The sequence below is a fragment of the Eretmochelys imbricata genome, chromosome 10 (genome assembly GCF_965152235.1).
Source record: "Eretmochelys imbricata isolate rEreImb1 chromosome 10, rEreImb1.hap1, whole genome shotgun sequence".
NCBI lineage: Eukaryota > Metazoa > Chordata > Testudines > Cheloniidae > Eretmochelys > Eretmochelys imbricata.
This window is the reverse complement of record NC_135581.1, coordinates 35,943,516-35,965,921: the sequence shown is the minus strand read 5'-3', so window position 1 is coordinate 35,965,921 and position 22,406 is coordinate 35,943,516. Positions and strand designations below refer to the sequence as shown.

At 51.5% G+C, this 22,406-nt stretch overlaps 1 protein-coding gene and 1 non-coding gene across 6 annotated transcripts; both read left to right on the top strand.

Moving 5' to 3' along the window:
* Positions 1-6,505: 6,505 nt before the first annotated feature.
* TRNAG-CCC (transfer RNA glycine (anticodon CCC)) lies at positions 6,506-6,576 on the top strand. The gene has a single exon. It is a non-coding gene; the product is annotated as a tRNA-Gly (tRNA).
* A 569-nt stretch (positions 6,577-7,145) lies between these two features.
* On the top strand, positions 7,146-21,407 carry METTL26 (methyltransferase like 26). 5 transcript variants are annotated; one of them, XM_077828618.1, is made up of 6 exons: positions 7,146-7,458; positions 16,171-16,333; positions 17,248-17,307; positions 18,037-18,104; positions 19,347-19,425; positions 20,200-21,407. In XM_077828618.1, the coding sequence occupies exons 1-6, from the start codon at positions 7,262-7,264 to the stop codon at positions 20,245-20,247; spliced, it is 615 nt and encodes a 204-aa protein (XP_077684744.1). In that variant the 5' UTR covers positions 7,146-7,261; the 3' UTR covers positions 20,248-21,407. The 5 variants fall into 5 exon arrangements, with proteins under 5 accessions (XP_077684744.1, XP_077684747.1, XP_077684746.1 ...); XM_077828621.1 differs by lacking the exon at positions 17,248-17,307 and having other exon boundaries at positions 7,152-7,458; XM_077828620.1 differs by lacking the exon at positions 19,347-19,425 and having other exon boundaries at positions 7,152-7,458.
* The last annotated feature ends 999 nt before the right edge of the window (positions 21,408-22,406 follow it).

Below are 22,406 nucleotides of genomic sequence, written 5' to 3'. Positions count from 1 at the left end.
ACAAATAGTTTACATTTGAGGGGACAGCAGGTGGAGCCACTCAAGGAGGGGAGTGACCTGATCACTTCCATGGGCTGGGAGCAAGAAGGCACGGGGCAATTTCCCAAGAGACTGGGGTGGCTGCAGAAATGTTGGCAGAGCAGGATGTGGCCTGGGAGGAGCAGAGATGAGTGGACAAGGTAGAGAGAGCCTGAAAGGAGCAGAGAAGGACAACACAAGTGCACAACACAAGTGTCTTTTCCAAATTCCTGGTACAATTGACAGTACTGGTACGATCCACAGTGAGGGGTTTGGCCGCATGTGAGATGACATGGCCAGAGGCATGTGCATGCTCGCACCACGGCTGTTAATATGGGGAGAGTTACACGCTGCCGACACAGTGTAATGGCAATGAGAGGATCAGAACCCCCTAACTGCGTAACACAGCTGCACCCCCTCCTTGGAACCAGAGCCATCCAATGTCACACCATCTCCTGCTGGCTCAGACAGGTGCAAATTGCCTGGCCTGATGTGCAGCTGGTGGGAACCCTCATGTTTGAAAGCAATGGCGTAAGTAGAAAGAGTGGCTGGAGGAGGGTCTGATCCAATGACCCCCTTCCTCCAAGGTGTTAGGCTGCATCTGCCCACAGAGACCCCACATGCAGACATCAGCAAAACGTTAGCAGAGAAATGTTGACTCTGCAGATTTAGAGTTATCATATTTCAAATTCCCAAATAGAGGACACTGCCGGGGGGAGGAGGAGCTGAAGAGGGTGTGGGGGGGTACAGTTTCTATGGCAATACCATACCATGCCACCTTTACTTCTGCCCTGCTACAGAGTGGCAGACCTGCCTTCAGAGCTGGGCACCCAGCCACCAGCCGCCACTTTCTGGCCACCCAGCTCTGAAGGCAAAGAAAAAGGACGAGCAAGGAAAAATCATGGACATTTGTTTGTATTTTAAAAATCCGCCCGGATGGAGATTGGAGGACCCAAAACCAGGCCATGTCGGGGAAAACCCGGACGTAGGATAACCCTACTCAAACCGCCCCATCATGGACTGAGAGAGCAGCAGGCTGCGGCGCTGAGCTTCCAATGTGCTGTGGGGGGCAGTGCTCGACCCCCAGCTCTGCCCCAGACCCCGCCTCTACTTCCCCCCTCCCCCCAAGACCCCACCCCATCTCTTCCCGCCCCCACCGACCCCACTCCCACGCTGCCCCGTTCCACCCCCTACCGCGAGTGTGCCATGTCCTTGCTCCTTCCTTCTCCCCCAAGCCTCCTGCATGCCGTGAAACAGCTGATCGGGGAGGGAGGGGGAGGTACTGATCTGCGGGGCCCACTGGTGGGAGGCATTGGGGGGTGGGGGACAGCTGATGGGGGGCTGGCGGGTTTTTCCCCATGGGTGCTTCAGCCCCAGAGCACCCATGGAATCAGCACCTACGCTAGCAGTGGTGGGAGCATCAGGAAGCCAGGCAGCTCTTTGGCTCCAAGCTCCGCTGAGCCATTCGCCTCGGCCCTGACAGGGCCAGTGTTAGGGAGTAGCAAGCCGGGCAGTTGTCCGGGGCCCCATGCCACAGTGGGGCCCCACAAAACTAAGGTGCTTGGGCTTCAGTCCTGGATGGGGGGCTCAGGCTTCGGCTTTCTGCCCTGGGCCCCAGCGAGTCTAATGCTGGCCCTGGGCCCTGAGCTTGGGCTGGTTTGATTTACTTGTGCCTCAGTCACTGAGCACAAACCACCAGCTGCTGTATCTGAGCCAAGCCAGGCACCTCATGCTGCATGTGGGCTGAACTCCTCAGCTAGGGTTGCCAGCCCTCCAGGATCATCCTGGAGTCCCCAGGAATTAAAGATTAATCTTTAATTAAAGGTTATGCCATGTGATGAAACCTCCAGGAATACGTCCAACCAAAAGTGGCAACCCAATCCCCATGTAGAAAGGAGATGGCAGTGGGGCACAGATGTTTGCAATGGACAGGAGCATAGCAGCACCGTTAGCTTGGTGGCATCTTAACACTCTGTGCCATGAAAGAACAAGACCCGTCTGGCTTTATGCCTTTCAGGAGCTGTGACAATCTCAGCTCCTAAGGGAGGGTGATGGTCACCCAAGCCACTTGTGGGCTCAGGCTTTGCATCAAAGGAGGAGGAGGATGGAAGAAAACTTGCCACTCAGCTGTAGGATCCAGACCAAAAGTGAGCATCAGTTCTATGGAGAGTGGAGGGTCTAGACAGGAGGAGGCACCTGAAAAATACACTTGGCAGAGTGGTGGGACAGTGGTTGTTGGCGAAGGGCCAACAATTTTGTCCAGCATTAAAAAAATTCTCTGCGACCCAAGAAGCATGAAATGCTGACCTGCCACTCCCTGAAGCAAAACTCTCCCCTGCTTCAAGGGGCCAGATTCACCGTTCCTCTGCCCTTTGTGCTGTGATTGACACCAGGGCAAAGTCCTCTCCTTGGCAGTGGGACTTAGGATTTCAGCTGTCTCATCTAGAGCTGTGAAAGTTGGCGGGGGAAGAAAAAACTTTGGGAAAAAATGTTTTTCCCCTTGAGGCCATATATGGAAAAACTGGAAATTTGGGGGGAAATTGAAAAGAAACTCTTATGTGAAATATTTTCTCTTAGAATTACCAATGAAAGAAGAAGGCAAAACTTGTGCTATGCTAGCATTTCCGAGAATACATTAGCAACTGTGACAGGTAGCAGTTGTGTTAGTCTGTATCCGCAAAAAGAAAAGGAGGACTTGTGGCACCTTAGAGACGAACAGTCTCTAAGGTGCCACAAGTCCTCCTTTTCTATTAGCAACTGTGTAAGTTATATTATACTGGTCATAGGATGGCTGATTTTATCTACAGTTATGACACTTACCGTCTATGTGACGATAATGCACTGTTAAAGAGTCTAGTGATGTTGTAAGGTGCCATTCTCTGAGAGTAGGCTTCAACAGAATGGTCCCTGCCACTCGGGAGCAGCCTGGATCTTTAAATACCTGGTGCTGCTTTCAGAGCAGGAACAATTCTTAAACAGTGCAACCATTTGTGCTAGGAATCAAACCACAGCCCAGCTCTCCCTAGGACCAACACACCCTGGTTCAACAATATTCTCATCAAAGCTGTTGTCAGGATCGATGGCCCTGCAAGCCATTATATTTCACTCCAAGGTCAGGACAGATAAACATCCCGCTCATGGGAGACATGCAGCATGCTGCAGAGGTTTGAAAGGTCAGGGTGGCCACACGGCGGGTGTGTTAGAAGACAGAATCCAACATTTTCCACTTGGCCACACACCTAGACCCTCCAGGGGGCTATCTGTACTGAATGTCAGATGCTATAGAGTGGTGTTTCTCAAACTTTTGTGACTGGTGACTCCTTTCACATAGCAAGCCTCTAAGTGCAACCTCACCTTGTAAATTAAAAACACTTTTTAATATATTTAACACCATTATAAATGCTGGGAGCAAAGCAGGGTTTGGGGTGGAGGCTGACAGCTCACAACCCCCCTCCACTCCAAACCCCACTTTGCTTCCAGCATTTATAATGGGGTTAAATATATTAAAAAGTGTTTTTAATTTATAAGGCGGGGTTGCACTTAGAGGCTTGCTATGAGAAAGGGGTCCCGACCCCCAGTTTGAGAACCCCTGCTGTAGAGGTCTGCTCCTTGACAGCCTTTCTATTTACTCCAGTGGGTTTTACATTGGGCTCTCCCTGCTTAGGTTAGCTAGAACCTATTGCAGAGCCATCATGCAAGCTAAACTCCAGCCAGCACACCTTTCACACGCTGCTCCCAGGACATGGTCTGCAGTGACACCAGATGCCTTCTGAGCAGCTGCCCATTATGTGGATCACTTTACTATTCCAGTGTATTATGCTGGGCTGTTAAAAAGCACATGTCATGTTTTCCAGCTACCTCTGTAGATCCAGAGACACCCTCCCCAAAGCTGTAGCCCTGCCAGTGCCACTCTTGCAAGGGTCAACTCCTCATGCATGCCAGCAGAGAGCATTCTGGGTAAAAAAAACCCCCACTTCTTCCAGAATGCACTCTGCTCTGCCGGAGTGCCTGCCACAGCACTACAAAAGCAAAGGAAAAGCTGAGCTAAGGAGAGGTTTGCATCCTCTCTCGTCCCCTCTGTCTAATCCACCCATTTGTCTGCACATTATCGATGGCATGGAATTGTTGTTCCTTTGGGCCACAATTGTTAGCCAGTATTGAGGGCCTTGCAGGGTTGTTTCCATTACAGTTAGTGTGAGAAACTGATGACACAAGGCAGGTATAATCTTGATGGACTCTTGTTTATTTACAAAGAATGTCCACAACATCCTGTTTCCCTGAACGCAGTAGAAACAAAACGCAGCAGGCAGTTTCTTTGTCCAGAAATCTCAAGGCCTGCCCCTCCAGCGAGCCCTGTGCCCAAGAAGCCCTCTGCTTCTTCTCAGAGTCACACTCACAACTGCTTCTCCTGGCTTTTGGCATCCAACGCACACAGCCTGCAACCCCTCTTAATCTACCTGGGTTAGCTCTGGCCAGCCATGAGGCTTAGTGCCAAGGGTGGCTGCCACCAAAGTCTGCAGCTATCTTTACTATATAACAGGACTTGATTTGTTCCTTCTGCCAAACTTGAAAGAGGGGGTGGCAGAGTCTGTGATTATCTCTGGACCCAAGACTCACTCACTGGCAGGCAGCCATTAGCACCTTTCGGCATAACAGTATCAAAGTGAGCTGGCCAGATGCCTCAGATATATTGTCAAAAGCCTAAAACTTCAAATGATCACGTAAGGACTTGGTGCCATTGACAAGCAAAGGGCATGTGAAAAAGAGGGTCGATGGGAAAGGAGCAAAGGGGATGATGGTCCCTCACCCACCAATGTCAAATGTTCTCATCCTATGTTCTCAGTAAAAAGAAATAAGTATTGGCTTACATTTTCTCATGCACATCAGAATGTTAATTACACAGAGGTACTCGAGATGGCCCATCACATCACTCAGCTTAATGTCAGTATTCCTCCTTTAAAGAACAGCATATATAGCAGTTAGACCAGCATGAAAGAGAAGAGGATAGTTTGTTTCTGACCCACGTGTTACTATCTAAAGTAAGCATTGAGTGCAGATTGCCACCTTGCTGAAGCAAATACTGTGAAATTATTACTTTAATATAATTTATTTTGTAATAAATATGCAGAAAAGAAAGAAATAGGGTTCAGAAAAGAGCTACCGGAATGAATCAAGGTCTGAAAAACCTCAGCTAAAGACTAAGTCAATTTAGTTTCTTGAAGAGATGGTTAAGAAGTGGCTTGATCATGGCTGACAAGTACCTATGTGGAGTAGACATTTCTCATAGCTGGGCGGTCGGGGGGGAAGCATAACAAGGCCCAGCGCTTAGAACCTGAAGCCGGACAAATTCTGGCTAGAAGTAAAATGCACGTTGTTAACAGTACGGATAATTAACCATTGGAACAACTTAGCTGGGAGTGCTGGATTTCAGTCATTAAATCAATCTCACTTGCAATCCTTAAAAGTTTAAATCAAGACTGGATGGCTTTATAAAAGATACGTTCTAGCTGAAACAGCAATGATGGGCTTCATGCAGAAATTACTGAAGTGGGCAGGATTTGCTGACTGTGCTGTGCAAGAAGTCAGCCTAGATTATCACAATGGTCCCTGCTGGCCTTTGAATCTTGAAATATGAATTTAATCATATTGCATATTGTGGCGGTGAGCTGTTTATACTTAGCCACTTAGCTCACAGTGCATTTCCCAATCTATCAAACCCTTCAGTTACAGACGACAAACAGTTCCACCTTAAATTGTTCATTCTAAGTGACATTGCATTTTTTTCCCCCTGAACATTAAAAGTTTGGTGAATCTTTTGGTAAATGCTCTGCTTGTCATCTAGCATTCCTTCTCCTGCAGCACTGGATGGTTACTGCCCTCCTCCACTCCAGAGATGGCTGCATTTTATGGGCAGACTTTCTGTATAGCATAGTCTATAAAGCACTTTGGGATCCTGCAGGATGAACGGCGCTGTAGAAATGTAAGATATATTATCAATCATGTTATTCTTCTATTAATCACTAATTATTATTGTTCCCTATTCATTATTTATCCATTAGGAAAGACTAAAAGGCACAGCTGTAGCTGTTGTTTGTATTTGCAATTAAGCACCTGAAATATTTGTTTAAAATGGGGCTTTTCCCCGGTGCAAGGCATTTGAATGGGGGGGGGGACAGTGACTCTGGAGCTAGTGTGGTGGCTTAAAGACCGCCACGAGATTCAAATCCCAAGAGCTGCAAAATGCGGCTAGTGGCAGAACTGCACAAGGGCAGGCGAGCAGCGGCTGCAAAGCGGATACGTACCTGTGCCAGCCACCTCAGCGCTGGGGTGTAACAGGGAGCCCTCTTGCGTCTGTATTCTCCTACAACAGCAAGGCCGTCCCGCTGCTAATCCTCGCTAGCCCTGCAGAACAATACTGTGGTGAACCTATAGATGGAGCTGCACGGCATAGTATGATAGGATCGGCCAGGAACCACCATCTCAAGTCGCGCCGCTGGTGTAGTGGTATCATGCAAGATTCCCATTCTTGCGACCCGGGTTCGATTCCCGGGCGGCGCAGAAAACTTTTTTTTTTCTTCTCGGATGCCCCTCCGTGCCCGCCCTCACCCTCACCCTCAGTGTCTCCAGACTGCCTGGAATCCCTCTCATCGGCTGCACCATCAGAGCCCCTCTTTAACCTGGCCCCTCTCTGAGCCCCCCTTTTATTTGTCTGTCCCCCTGGTGCCTCCCCGTGTTACTCGTGTTGCCAGCCACCAGCAGCACGGGGGTGCGGGAGTCTGCGGGGGGCATTGCCCCCTCTCCCCTCCTTGTGGGGCATGATCCCCTTTTTCCTTTGGGGGGCTGTCATTTCAAGCAAGGGCTGGAGAGCTCCCCCTGCAGACCCGGAGCGGGGCAGGATTATGTCCCTCCTTTTGGGGGCATTTGCACGAACCCCCTCCCCCCCGCCCCCTTTAGACCCCCCATCATCTTCCCATGAGAAATTGGCTGCGGTCACTTTAAGGTGGGGGGCGGGACAGGGAACCTGGACTGGTGCATTCTGGGATTTGTTGTCTCTTTCCTCTGACCTTGCCGCGACCTTTCCTGGGATGCCGCACTCTCCGGGACTACAACTCCCAACATGCCTTGCGCGCTCCGGCCGTCTCCCGCTCTGGGCTCCGCCGCCGCGGCGTGGAGCCGAGGCACTTTCTCGGCGCTGGGGCTGCGGCTGCGGCGGTGGCGGCTCCCGGGGCCCGATCCCCGCAGCATGATCGTGGCAGCGGCGGCGGAGCGGAACAAGGAGCCCATCCTGCGGGTGCTGCGGGACTACGTGAGCCCCGGCGCGGCCGAGGTGCGGCTGCTGGAGGTGGCCTCGGGCTCGGGGCAGCACGCGGTGCACTGCGCCCGGGCGCTGCCCAACCTGCTCTGGCAGCCCTCCGACGTGGACCCCAAGTGCCTCGAGAGGTGGGGGCGCGCTGCCGGCGGGGCCCGCCGCCTCCGAGCCCGGGGGCGTGTTAGAGGGGGACCCCCGGGTGTGGGTGTCACGGGGCCTGGCCCGGGTGTCCGGCGAGTCCAGGGCGGCTCGTGGGGGCGATCGCCTCGGCACCGGGCGAGGGACGCTTCGCGCCCAGATTGGTTCAGTACCGCCGGGCTGTTGTTCATTGACCAGTCTCTGTTCGGCTGCCCCTGCCCGGCCTCGCCTGCAGCGCGGTTCTACGATTGTTTTTGAGTTAACGCATCTCCCATGGTCTAACGCGAGCCCTGCCATCCAGGGCGGGTCTGTGGAGTTGGTGGCGGGGTTGCTCATGTGACAACTCTGTGACTCCACTCCTGTGGATTTCTGGTCTGATCCAGGCTTAATTGCATCCGGAAACCAGACCCATAAAGATCCCGGCTCTGGGTGAGTCCCTTTGCTTGGCAGTAGAGGTGGTTATTGGAGCTCGGCTTCTTGTCTGATTTTAAGTTTTTTGTTGTTGTTTTACCTTTTGCATTTTTGACTAACTTATCCCCTTCACGGGGATATGCTTACTAAGGAAGCAAATCTAAACCAGCCCCAGAAACCAGTCAGGAAGATTTCTGAGCGTTGCTCTGACTCTATTCCAAATCAAAACAATAGAATATATTTCAGGATGCTTGCAGTCAAAATCCCCATCCCATTCACAGTCTTCACAGATAAATCTCAATAATGTAACTAGTTACATTGAGAGGTTTAGTCTAGTAGTCAGAACACAGATCTGGGAGCCAGGAGCTCCTAGATCTGCATTGGCAGGCAAGTCCCTTGGGCTAAGATTTTCAAAAGCTGCCACTGATTTTTGCCTGCCTGGACTGAGAAACTCTGAGCCTGTTTTTTCAGGTGTCACATGGGGCACCCAAAACCTGTGGCCACTTAACCAAAAAAAGTTGATATTGATCCTGTTGTCCCCATTTTACCCCCTGTAAAATGGAAGTCTATTTACTAATGTCCCCCTGGTGTTCTGAAGTGTCATGAGATGAAGCATGCAAAGTGCACCAAATATGAAAAAAGCCAAATGTTCTCATTTTAGTGGAAGATGGACCCTGATTTCCCCATGAGTGTTACCTTCATAACAATACTAGACTAACAAAGTGCGCTTGCAAACAATAACTTGTTACACTGCATTAAGCAGAAAATTGCAGCATTCTCACCCCACCCCACCTCCAGGGCTCACTGCATTGCCGCTATGGCTAGGGTGAACAGCAGGCTCCACTAGTGTGGCTTTGACCTTGTCACTCCTGAGCGTTGCACCCTCCACTTTTTAATGCGTGCTCTCCTTGCTCAGTGGAGTGGGGAGTGTGATGAGAATGTGCTGCCAAGCTGCATGAAGATCTAGTTGGCAACCACCTAATACTACTGCGTCATTTGAGGAGTGTGGTCTAATAGGTAGAGCACTGGACTGGGACTTAAGAGAGCTGGGGTCTGTTCCTGACTCTGCCACTGATCTCATGGGTGATCTTGGGCAAATCACTTCACCCTCAGTAGCTCAGTTTCCCTATCTGTAAAATGGGAATAATGAGTTAAGGCCCAATCAGTGCAAAGTAGAGCAGAAGAGTTACTTCTTGTGTCTTGCTTACAAAGCTCCTGCTAATACATTCCAGAATGATGTTTGCTTTTTGTGCAACAGTGTTACACTGACTCATGTTTATGTAAGTGGGGGAATGGTCCCGCTATTGTGGGGAACTTTCCTGGCTTCTGCACTACGTGGGTGAAATGGGCTAGCGGAAGGACCTGAGTCCTTGCTCCCACTTCCTTTACCCAGTGGCCTCCCTGCCCTTGAGGACTCCCCTTCCACTCTCCTGTCTGGCAGAGTCCTTGAAACCCCAACAAGGCTGGGCCCAGGATTCCTGGGGGGCTCGACCCCCCCCCCCAACCTTGCTGTGGTCAGCTAGGACAGGGACTACGGTGTCCCAACTCCGGGGTACTCTCTCTGCACTGGACACTTCCCTGACTCACTGATCATTACATGCAATTTAAAGCAAATACAATTTATTTAATCAGCAATTAATTTAAAAAGAATAAGGGAAAATGGGAAAGGTTAAAGGAAACACATCACCCCACTCTGTGGCAGGGAACATCACAAACAGTGTCTCTGGAACATCAGGGCAGTTCAGTCTGTTCCTTGTAGGTCCCAGGCCTTCTTCTCAGGCCCTGGCTGTGCCGCAGGGATGCTGCGGGTTGGACACTTGCTCTGGTGGCGGCCACACACCTCTGGGCTTTGAGTGGTGGGACCCTTCTTCCTAACGTCAGCCCCCCTTTGGGTTAAGATCCCCTTCCCAGTCTGGCCTGCAAGGACCCTTGGCTGTGGGTGTCTTTCTGTGCTGGGCCCTTTGCCCAGGGTCCCCCCTTGGCTGGCCCCAGTTGCTCACCGCACCCGACTCTAGACTGCTCTAGCCCCAGCTCCACTGTTCTAGCTCTGGCTCCACTCCGCCTCAGTACTGATGCTGCTGCTCTGCATCCAGCCCCTTGGGCTGCTTCTCTGGCCCCTCTGGCTCTGTGGCTGCAGCCCTGCTCCCAGCACGGGATTTGCTCTCCCTGGACTCTCTCTCTGGCTTTGGGGCTGCAGCTCTGCTCCCAGCACAGGATCTGCTCTCTCCTTAGCTCGACCCCACTCTGTCTGTCTGACACAGGGCGATTCCAGCTCACATGAAGGACGGGACCTTTTTGACCCCCTGACTCGGTCATTTTCCTGTCTGCCCTGTCAGTCAGGCTGACCTGGAGCATTGGCCTCTCCCTGCTGCCCTTGGGGACTGTCAGTCTCAGGGTCCTGGTTTCCTATCGACCCCTTCCCCTTCCTTTTGGTACTGGGACCTAGCCAACCAAAAACCCTCACTGAGTTTTAGTAAGGGGACTGTTGGCCCCTTACATTTACCTTGTGATCCACTATGACACACCCAGATCCCTTTCCAATTTACATTCGGGAAAAGAATGTTTGAAAATGCACTTTAGGAAATTGTTTCTCTTCACCCTTCTGCCAAACCTCCTCTGAAACCCTTAACACACCGGCCTGGTTCACCTTCCCTCTCACCAGCACTGGTTGTCGGTTTAAAAGTGCACATCTTGAAGCCTGTGCATGGAACTTGGCCATTTTAAATGTCTTGGTACTGGTTTAAACTCTCTCCTCACTTCCAGCCAGCCTGCTCTTGATTGAAATTCCGGGTCTGTCAGAATTGGAGTTACCAGGCTTCGAAGTTTCCCCGTTGCCATGGCTGCAATGGGAGATTTGCATGCTCCTTTTCGGTCTGTGCCCTCTTGTCTAGACAGTCTCAGCCTGGTGACTGGCTTTGGCAGTTGTAGTGTCTTTGCCGGAACAGCTGCTTGGGGAATGGAGGGACCCTGCTGTGTGTTTGGGAAAAATCCTGCCTCCCTGTTACTGGTGTCAGACCAAGCACAGACCTGAGTCCGTTCAGGATTGGCTCCTCCGCTGCTTTTGTGGTGCAGTGCATCGTTGCTGTGAATCAGTGGCTGGAAGGCCCGTGTCTGGGCTGTCGGAGAGTGTGGGGCTAGGGTCTCCTGTGTGTTTGTAACCTGCAGTGCGGGGGCTCTGTGTCTGCCTCTTGCTGCCAGGCTCGGGAAAAGACACAGAAGACCTGATTCACCATCACCCTGCACCTGTTACAGGGTTGTTATGTTCAAAGGGAAGATGCGCCCCCCAGGACCTTGGATTGCCCCCTCCAATTTTCACAGGTCTCTGTCTTCTGCTTTCTGCCCCTGGGCCCAGCTTTGCAGGATATCATGGAATCACATCTGTATGCCAGCCCAACCTCATCCCACCCCACCTCTAGTTTTTCTGAAGAGCTGCCCCTGGCCTCAAATCTCCATTTGCACTAATGCAAAGTGGGTGTAAATTATCTGGTGTAAATGACGACACTGGGGATAGGCCAGGGTGGCCGCCAATCAGACCATTAGGTTGTAAAACAGGCAAAGTCCTCCAGACCTCATTGACTGAGCAGGGGGGTTGGGAGGGACAGAGTGGAAAATAGGAATTACATTTTTTTAATCCGCCACCCCGCTCCGATGTGTTCCTGTCTGTCAGCACAAAGCACTGGGCTTTCCTGTACCCTCCTAGAATGGTCTATAGCAAAGACACTCTTGGGGTTAAAGGACTGGCTTGGGAAGATGGGCTTTGCCACAAGCTCCCTTTGGGCCCTGGCCAGTGTCCCTTAATCTCTCTGTGCCCCTTCTGTAAGATAGGACAAGGATCGTTCTTCCATCAGTCATCTCTATTTAGACTGTAAGCTCTTTGGTGCTATGGTGTGTGTACAGCACCTGGCACAATGGGCCCTCAACCTTGATCAGGGCCTCAAAGTGCTGTCATACTACAAATAAGATTGACTGCGACGCTCAACCCCTTGGGTGGCTGTTCTGTCTCTCCTGATGCAGAGGGCTGGGATGTGTTCCCATTTAAAAGGTGATCTAGCAAGTGATGGTCTAAAATTGACTTGCTCTTAATGTCTATTCAGTGAGCTAAATAGCTGGATATGGCTATGCATTTCTTTGCAGTTTTGGTACACGTCTCCTCTAAAGAGGACCCCTCTCCTGCTGTCAGAGGGCAACTGATGTGCTCATCTTGAGAGCCTCTAGGTTTGCCCCATAAGAAGTTGAGATCGGAGTGTCTTCAGCAGTAGCCCCTTGGTTCTGGAAATGACTCGATTTAATCATGGATTTCTCCATAAAAGTGCATTCTTGTGGGTTGGTATAACCTTAATCCATATTCTTCACAGCTCAGAGAGAGATGTAGGTTTCATTTTTACACACTATACATTTTTAAAGTGATTTATTTTGAACACTTTTCAGATTAGTTTTACAGCTATATCGGAAAATGAATGATTATTTGGTTATTTCATTTACCAAAGGTAATGGAAGCAGATATTTATGAAGTCATTGGGAGGTGAATAATATTTGGAAGATTTTCTTGCCATGCTGTATTAGGAGGAGAACATCACCAGACAGACATTTAAATTGTTTTATTTAACTAAACCAACAATGTTATGTATTCAACAGCAAATCTATAGTATTTTAGCAAAATAAGCATATGAATTTTTTAATTCAGTTAAACATTCAATGTTTTTAAAATCATGTTTGTTTTTGTTAAAATTTATTTTAACTAAAATAGTTAAATGAATTTAAAAAAAACCAACAAATTAAATAGACTGTGTCAGCCTGGTCACCATGAGAAACTTGGCTTCTGCAGCTAACTCAGTCGTCTTCACCTTCATTTTTCTGTTTGTTCGTAATCTGGAACAGAAAAACAAGTTTCCCTGCTTTGTCAGGTTCCAAATGATTTCTCAGTTTGGAATGAATTAGTCAAAAGGAAGAAAATATTCTTTCTATACTGGCAGAAGAAGCTACTGTTATTAAAAGTGAGATCTCTTCAACAGTCTCTGAATCCAAGTGCTTAAGTGACTTCCACCAGTTCACTGGTGTGACTTTCTTTAAAACATCAGCAAACATATATTTCTTGAATGGTTCACCCTTAGCTCTGAAGTTTATTACGGTTGGCATTATGGCAGGATGGTTGCTGGATGTCCATGTCGTAGCCAACTCCTCTTCTTCAGCACTTAAGGTTTGACCCTCGTACCGAGTATTGAGAATATTTGTAAGAAAATGAGCTGGAGTTAGTGCTTGTCCCGTTCAGTTTTTTTTAATGCTTGTCATTTAACTCTGTCATTGCATATTTCTCTTTTGAAGATCTCACTCAGTTCCTTCCAAATTTCAACAGCGTCAGCAGTAAAACAGCTATTTCCCTGCGTTTTGTTCAAGGCTACAGAAATAGGCTTCAGGATACTCAGCATGTGTTCAATATTTCTCTTAAGCCCCATGTTGAGAACGTTGGCTGTGACTGTGCCATCTATTTTTTCACGATTTTGTTCACAAACTCATCAGATTAGGCCAGTTCTTGATCTAGTGCTCAAAACAGTCCACTGCTGAGTTCCATCGCACGTCTTGCGAGAGTTAGCTTGGTTCCTCCCACTTTATTCAGAGCAGCTGCTGCAAAATGGTTGTTACGGAAGTATTTTGCAATTTCAACATTAGCCTTTATTTCTGGAACACTCAAGTCTTTGGCTAGGAGGTGCATCAAATGAACGCTGCATTCCTTAAAGAAATATGAAATAAAAAAGTTTTCCAACCTGAAGATCCTGCATGTTCAGACATGTTCCTTTCTTCATCATCATCAACGCACCTTCCCCCTGAGAAGGGACACTTTTCATGATGTTTCATTCAGGCAGCCAGGCCCTGCATTTCTTTGTTGCACTGTTTGCATTTTGCATGCATGCCTGTCTTACCCACAGGTAGAGGAACTTCATTAAAATATTCCCAAACTGGGTCTGTTTTACAGCCTGCTGCCATTATAGGTTTTCCCTTCCAGTGAGAATGGTATGGTAGATCTCAAATCAATGAAGGCTACACTCAGAAAGACCTCAAGGCTTCTGGAATATGCTGCTCAAACAGTTTCACTTTTGTTTCTGCTGCCTGTCCCTCCCTTCTCACATTTATCTCCAGACTTCTTCTCCTTGTCCAGATCTATTCTGCCTCCAACAATCTTCTATTCATTGAACTTTTTGAAACTTTGCACTTTTAGAGAGGTAAGGATTGACTTTGTGTGTACACAAATTTGCAGAGGGACAATAGGGTTGAGGTATATTATTTCTCACCTCTATATATTTATTGATTTAACAACCTTTTTGCTGTTAACAAGCATGTTATCTCTGGAGACACAAATCCACAGTTCAAGAACTGCAAAACTAAGCATCTCTGATGATATCTTATAGACTGAGCACGGAGTCCCATTGGGTAGACAGAAAGATTAACCTAAATAATCTATACAGAAGCCCCTTGAACCCCATAAGACTGGGTCCCTAATCCATGAACTGTTGGAACTCCTTTACAAAACTTTTCTTAAACATTACATGAATATATTGTCTCATACTATAGAATTAGAATTTATAATCCCTATTCCATGATGAGATCTCTTTGAGCTATAATGTATCTTAATTAAAACTATCTTTAGATCAGGTTTTTTGATAAAATGCTTTTTGAGGAAAAACTATTTTTTACTTTTTTTTAAAATCATTGGTTTTTATCCACCCTGGTTCTCCCCTTAAACTGTATTCACATCTTATCAATGGTGAGACCTTTCGTTATGTTATCAGATGCATCTGCTATAAATCAGCAACCTGCTTCCAGAAGGAGGTTTTCACTGCTCCTGCTAGTCGTGCCAGGCCAGCCTGGCTCTGGGAAAGAGATCTGGTGTCTGTGCTGCTGTGTGCATCGGAATTGATAACAGGATCCCAAGGATGCACACACCAGCAAGAACTCAGCTTGACTCTCAGAGGCCAGGCTGAGAGTGCAGGGCTGTCGGGTAGAAAAAACATTATTTCACTCATAGACCTATGCGGGCCGTTGAGCCACAAATGCAGGGACCCTGGATGCTCTTTTCAGAGATGCATTTCAGCACTGGTAGCATATCTTGCATTTTGAAATTGCTTTGCAAAATTAAGTATTCCTCACAACACCCTGGAGAAGTTGCTAATTACATCATCTGATGCCCCCTTCTACATACAAACAGGTTTTCTGTTACTGTAGTGATTGAAGGCCCCAATCAAGATCAGGGCTCAGTTGTGTTAGGCGCAGGACACTTGCACAGTAAGAGTCCCTGCCCCAAAACAAGACCGAGGAGTTCAACCCCACCTTTAGAGTGCCTTGGGTGTGGGGTGGTGATTTTCAGAGGCGCTGAGCTGCTGCAGTTTAATCATTAACTTCAGCAGGAGATTGCGGTGCCCAGAGTCTCTGGAAATCTGCCCCTTCAGTTATCCCATATTGGAAACCCAAAATGTGAGGAACTCTGTCAGAGGTCCCTTTTTAAAACCGAGGAAGTGATCTGCCCGCAGCTGCTGCGGGAGGGGCTGGGGTGCAGTTTCCACGGCAGTCCACCCTGGATTTAATAGGCTACACTTTCCGAGCAGGATTATGAAAGAGTGACCTGAATGGGAGGCTGGAAGGAGAGATCTCCACTTTAACCTGGGGGCCTGGAGGAGGCTCTGACTATGGTGAAGGGGGAAAGAGCTGCTGGTCTTCAGTTTAATAACAGCGCCTATGAGAGGGGACAGCTGGGGAAGTGGGGCCTGTTTTCCCACTCAACAGTGGGAGGGGAAGTCCATGCTGGGGAAAGGAGTCCTGGAGTGTGAAGGTCTCTAGTTATCCGACCAGCTCCAGCCCCTGCCCAAGAGCTCCTTGCTGAGCTGCAGGGTTGCTTCCCCGGTGACACCGAGGTTAGGGCTGGGATTTGTATTTGTAGAAGCACTCGGGTTTGGCCCAGCTTTGCTCCACTGACTCCAATGCTGGCCCTGGCCCAACCCCCCCCCCCCCCCCCCCCAAATCCCAGCTGGGGCTACCCTTCTCAGCCACCTGGTCAGTGACTTAAATGGTGAGCTCCATGGGGCTGTCTCCCAGCATTTAGCACTGTGGGGCCTGGAGCTCAGTCACTGCTGTAATAGCGCTGATGGCAGCTGGGTTCGAGTGCCCCGTGCTGGATGAGAGAAGGCAGGTACTCCCCTGGAGCAGGAGTCGCATGTGCCAGTTCTGTGGCTGGGAACAAATACCTGTGCAGTGCTCGGGTCTCGCGCGCCCATCAAGAGGTGCTCTCCTTTCTCCCCCCACAGCATCTCTGCATTCATCGCAGCGCTGAGAGTCAGGAACGTGAGGCCACCGATTTTCCTGGACTCATCACAGAGCTGGGAGACGTGGGGTGGCGTGAGGCCCAACACCCTGGATCTCATCGTCAACATCAATATGATGCACATCTCTGAGATGAGGTGCACTGAGGTGAGGGCCCTTTGTCTGGGGCTATGGGAATTCTCTGGACCCCGCTGGGCTGGGCAGACGGTCTCTGCACACAGAGTACAGTCACGCGCTAGCTGCCTGGCATCTCAGCTGGCCTTCCCTGGTTAGCCTTGGGTAACCAATATTCGGAAGAGCTGTGGTGCCATCTAGTGGATTATAGATGTTTATTCCTTGATTGTACTCCTGATACTGTCCCTTCTAAAGCACCTTCCTGTCCTAGATCCCAAAGCACTTCACAGACATTGATGAACTCAGTCTCACTACCCCCTGGGGCAGCGCAGTGCTTTTATCCCCATTGGACAGATGGGGAAACTGAATTATGTGGCATCTGAAGTAACCTGCCTATGGTCCTCACTCCCAGTCCTGTGCGTTTAACTCCAAACCCATCCTAGAGGGACAAATTTTACTCTTTCCCATTGGTTAATCCTCAGGTGTGCAGGGTCCTATGTCAGAATGAGAGCAAATGAGCTTGAACTGATTCTAGATATCCCCCTCTCCGCCCCCATGTGGCTCCACGGCCTCAGATTGCTTACAAACCTCTGTATATGCTCACCAATGGGCTGTGATGGGGCACACAATATGTACCAGCGAACAAGCTGAGAATCCTTCTCTCAGATGCTGGGATGGGACAGGTGGAGCGATTTTTATTTTAGCATCCACTTCATAAGGGTGAGAGGGTCCCTGTGCCATGCTGGAGCTGGCTCATGCCCAGAGTCACGTGCTGAGACGCTTAGGGGCAGGGTGGGGAGGAACACGACCAGCCATGGAAATGAGGAAAGAGGTAGTCACTGGCTGCCCCCGGTGGGCACTGCAAGGGGCCCGGCCATCGCACACTTGGCATGCGTCCAATTTCTTGTGCGTGGGGGCTCCATCCTTTATTGAGTTTGTTTCCCCAGGGCTTGTTCAAAGGAGCAGGGAAGCTGCTGAAACCCAAAGCTGTTCTGATCACCTATGGGGTAAGCAATGGTCCCTTGGTGGGCACAGCCCAGCTGGACTGGGACACACTGCCTGCAGTCCAGGCAGGTGAAAGAGCCCCAAGGGCGGGTGGAGTGAGCACAGCAGGTGCTGTGTGTCTGGGTCGGGGGCTAGGCTGTTCGTTAGCTGGCCCAGCCAGTGAGGGGTTAAGCTAGACCCACTAGGGGCTGGATTAGCACGCTGGGAGCTCAGCACTTCTGAAAATCTGGCCCTGAGTGTGCTGAGCCCCGGGCAGCCTCCCTTTCCAGCACAGGTGGCCCTGCTCAGTTTCTGCTCTCTGGTTTGTACGTTTGATGGCTCCTGCAAGGTTTTACACACACGTCCTAGGCGGAACACAAGCTTCCTCCCAGCTTAGGACATGAACACTCCGCCTCCATCCCCCCCATCTCAGGAGTTTGTACCTTTTGTGTGAGCACAATCCCCATCGTCCTCCCCTGCCTTACGTACACATCTGGGGTGCAGTCTGGCGGGCAGTGCCTCACTCGTACCATATTGGTCTGGGTGGTTCATGGGTCCAGGTCTGTCTGCTGACCTTGGCATGTTTCCACCTCTGCTCTCTGATTTCTCCCCCGCAGTGTTTAGGAATGGGGTGAGGTGGGGGCTGGGCCCAATCCCGACCCACTGGGAAATCATGCCTGGTCTGTGGCATCAAGCTAGTGCATGCCTTGAGTTGGCTCTGTAATGAATCCCTTTACGTCCTGTCCCCTCAGCCCTACGCCGTCAACGGACAGATCAGCCCGCAGAGCAATGTGGACTTCGACTGCTCCCTGAGGCAGAGGTAGGAGAGCCTGGCTCGGGTGTAGGGAGGGAGAGGGGCTGGGCCAAGGGGATCTAATGGCCCAGATGCCCTGTGGCCACAGGGGAGGCGCTCTTTGATACCAACAAGGACCCAGACCCAGCAGGCGTCTGCAGAGATTTAGGTCCCAGTTGCTTGGGAAGTGGGGCAGGGTTGGAGGAGGGCACAAATCGGCAGAGTGTACATTTCCTTCCCTCTCCCTCCCACCCCCCGTCTGTGGGACCACAGCTTCCCTTTGCATGGAAAAGGGGTGGGTAGGAGGAGCTAGGCAACACGCCCTCTCTTGTGGCCTGGAGCAGTTACCACCCAGGGTGGGGGGAGCTGAGAGAGGGACAAGCAGGAGACCCCAAGGTGCACCCAGCCAGGCACATACAGAGTCCCACAGGCCAGCTCAGGCCCCAGGGCATTGGTAGAGACAGGGTCCATGGGGGCTGAGGAACTATGGGGACTGGTAACGGGCTCAGCAGCTCTTTACACCCCCCTCCCCGGTTGACAGTTTGAATCCCGCCCGAGCTCAAACATGCAGTCGCTGGCATAGCAGGTGCAGCTTCAGCCAGAGGATGGTGCGGTGGATCTCCACCTAGGGCCCTGGCTGTGTCTCATCTCCATGGTGGGTAGTATTGCTCAGCAGAGAGGCCATGGCAAGATGGGCCATGCAAACCGAACTCCCATAGAGGGTAGTGCACCCGGGTAGGGTTGGGGTTTGCTGGGGGCAGCTTGCCCTGTGTCCATGCTGGACCTGATGCTCAGTCTTGGGGACTGTCAGTCCAGGTCCTTCCACCAGCTTAGACCCAGCCATTCCCCTGCCCCACCCCCATTCCCCATGCACCCGCACATTTCACAGGGCACGGCCTTGCAGGTGCCCTGTCATAGGCAGCATACGGCACCTTGGCTCTGATTTTCTCCTCGTGCCTTTGAGTTTGCTCCAGCCACTCACTGACCAAGGAGCTGAAAGCATTACCCACAATACCCCTCTCCCTGTGATCATCCAGCCACCACACCACAGCTGGTGCATTCTGGGGTGACTCCAGTCCTGGGCAAGAACCCCAGACAGGATCTCTTGAGGATGACGGGATCCCTGGGGCTGCCACTGTCCTAGCCCCCTTGGGGTTCAGAAGAAGCCCCTCTCCCACAAGAGTCCGAGAGCCCTCAGCACCGTGGGGGCCTGTGGCCATGTGGCGGGAATGATATATTTGCCAGATGTTTGGTCTCTCTCCTTGGCAGAAACCCGGCCTGGGGCCTTCGGGACACAGCTCTGCTGCAGCAGCTGGCCGAGGCCAACGGGCTGTGTCTGGAGAGGATGGTGGGTGCCTAGAGCTGCACTGTGCTGGATTCCCATATACCAAGAGGGCACATGCCTGTCTTGGATCCTGAGTGAGAGCCCAACGGGGGTCTGGGATCCCACATACAGGGGGATACTGCTAGGAGGATGGGACTGTCCACCCTTCAAAGCACGCCTTGGGGTTCCCCTGCCAGAGCTGGGCAGACCGGACCCTGCCCTTTGGCTTGGTCGAAGGTGGCACTTTTAAGGCTGCAGCACTGGGAACAGGCCCGGCTCGTGGGAGGGAATGAGAACTCAGGACCAGGCAGCACTGCACTAGGAGCATCACCGGCACTGCTGTCTGCAGAGAGTTCCTTCCTACGGCCAGCCGCGTTCTCTGGCCCTCATTTCCTAGCCGTGTGGGGGAAGCACCATTCCTTCTCTGCAGCGGAAACAGGAGTCCGTCCCCTCTTGGGCCCTGGGGTGGAAGGGAATAATATGAACCAGGGCCACCCTCAGTGCTCCCCCCTTCCCAATAGCAGAATCTGGTTGGTGATGGTGGATAGGGGGCTGGCCTCTTTCCAGTGCTTTTGTGGGCGTGGCAGAGGTCTGGTGTGATTTGATCATAGTCCACATCATTCCCTGCAGCGCCTCCTGCTGGAGAGGCTGGGGCTGGAGTCTTCCCATTTCCCCCTCCCAAGCATCGGTGGCCTTTGGTGCTGTAGGGCTTGTACACAGCTAGCTGGAGCCAGGCTGCCTGGCAAACAGGCCTCTTGGTGCTGCCGCAGAGCTCTAACCCTGGCTTTGTGCCTCTAGGTGGACATGCCCGCGAACAACAAGTGTCTCATTTTCCGCAAGCAGTGACCTGTGGAGCCCGCCCCAGTGGCCAGCCGCCTGCTGAACCACACCCTGCTGCTTTTCAGTGTCCATAGCGCTCTGTGGGTCTTTTCGTGGAGACGCACCACTGGGATTGATACTGACCGACTTTACATGGATGCTGCTGCTAATGTGCGGTGGAGGGACTGTATTGTATGTAGCTCACGTTCCCTCCCCCCAGAGCCCCCAGGGATGAGGCCACAAAACCAGGATCTCTCTTGCAAGCTCACCTGCACTGCTTGCTTCTACCTACCTGAGCTGATCAGGTCTTGACATCCTACAGCCGCCTATTGTCATTCCCCAAGGGGTGAGGGTACCAGATGAGGAATAGGCCACCTGAGTGGATATGCAGCTTGGGTCACCTCTCCCACTGGGATGTAGCCTCTTCAGTCGATCCGGGTGTAGCTGTCTCTCTTGGTGACTGTTCCACAGTCCCCATGGGCCTTGGCATCATTTTACTTACACTTCTGCAGCTGTTTGTTTTTCTCTGCTCAAGCCCTATGTTCCTTGAGCTTGAAAACAGGCAGCGCCCTTTGGCTACCTACTAAGTGGCTTGGTTTCAGGAGCTGAGCACCCACTGCTCCTATTGACTTGTGCAGGTGCAAGAGCCTCTGACCCTACGCCAGCTTATTTAGGGGCCTCGCCCCAAGTACACTGGTCCTGATATACTGCCCCTAGGAGCTGTCAGGCCTAGTCACGTGTGCAAGGGGAGCATGAAACAACCCACAGGCCAGCTCCTTGGCCAGTCTCAATACCTCCCCCGCCCCGCCAGCGCTTCATGAATAATCCCAGGCTAGCCTGCCAAGGGGGTAATGTGAACGGGAACTAAAATATAGGGGTGGGATTTTCCCAGTGCCTGTGTGATTTAGGGCTATAGGTCCCATCACTGTTTGAAGGGAATTTGGCTCCTAAATCACATGCGCACTGTGGAGAATCTCACCCTAACTACTTTTTTTTTTTTTTTTTTTTTTTAAGTCCCCCCCTGGTGGTTCTAGGCTATGTGAGGCAGGGGCTCCCTCTAGTGGCTCGAATGTGGCACTGCCTTGATTTTGGTTGGGGGGAGGGGTGGCGAGAGGAGGACCAGCTCCTCCATGGAGGCTGCTGCACAGGATCATGTGGCGTTTGGTACAATAAAGAAGTTGCTTTTGCTGGTGTCTGCATGAGGTTGGCCTAACCTGGGGCTTTGTTTTTGCGGGGGGTGTCCCCTAGCTGCAGGCCGCCCCCTGCCATGGCATGGCAAGTGTTCAGGGCGTGTAGCCGCCCCTCCACCCCGGGGGGGGGGCGGGGGGGGGCGGGCAAAGCATTTCACTCAATCAGCCTGGCCCCCAGCCAACCTGAGGCTTACTCAAGGCCCCTGGGGTGGGAGAGAGGGGACAGTGTGGCCGCTCAGAGATCATGCAGGGAGTCTCCACCATTGGCTGGCGCTGCCTGGAGGTAAGAGGGGGGGATGTGGATTTTCTGGACATGCAGCAATGTTGGGGGACATCTTGGGGGTAGAGGGAGCTGGCTGCAGGCAGGGCTTCACCCCAGCTCCAGCCTGGCATAACCCCCGGGCCCTAGTGTGGATTTCCTGTTCTTCTGTGCAGCAGGCAGTGCACTGTGGGAGATTATTAGCAGCTGGTGCTGTGCTGTGATCAAAGGCAGCAGGGCTGTGAGCACTGAGGGGAGCTCCAACCACCCTCCTGGGCACTGCCTCCAGGGGACCCCAGTATGGAAGGGGGAACAAGGCCATTGCTGAGGGAGAGCAGCTAATGCAGAAGGTTCTGTCCACAGGCCATGGGTGTGAACATGCCTGGGTTGGTGCAGGGCAGCTGGCTTCTTGGGCGGGGGGTTCTTGGGCGAGTCTGAAAGCTGCCTTATAGCCCAGCTTGGGAGCACAGGCCAAGCTGTGCTAGGGCAGCTTTATTCTTCCAGCAGCCTTGTGCTGAACTGCTGGCTACTATGGGGCTCAGCAGCCTGCTGCCTCGAGTCTGGGTCAAGCCTGGCCTAGAGCAGTAGCAATTGAAATGAGGCTCCCTCATGCTTTGAGGGTTCCTGGCTTGTGTGGCTCCATCCCAGGGCCAGTGGCCACATAGCCCCAAATAGTCCCAGCAGCAGGGACTGAAGGAGGCTTCCCCCTAACTGCCAGAGGGTTCAGTTGTGTTGCT

What these genes read in the sequence shown, in the direction of transcription:
- METTL26 (XM_077828618.1), top strand. Translation starts at nt 7,262, where the DNA reads ATGATCGTGGCAGCGGCGGCGGAGCGGAACAAGGAGCCCATCCTGCGG. An exon ending in CTGAGATGAGGTGCACTGAG is followed by an intron (nt 16,334 to 17,247) that starts GTGAGGGCCCTT and finishes TTGTTTCCCCAG; the next exon opens with GGCTTGTTCAAAGGAGCAGG. An exon ending in CTGTTCTGATCACCTATGGG is followed by an intron (nt 17,308 to 18,036) that starts GTAAGCAATGGT and finishes CTGTCCCCTCAG; the next exon opens with CCCTACGCCGTCAACGGACA.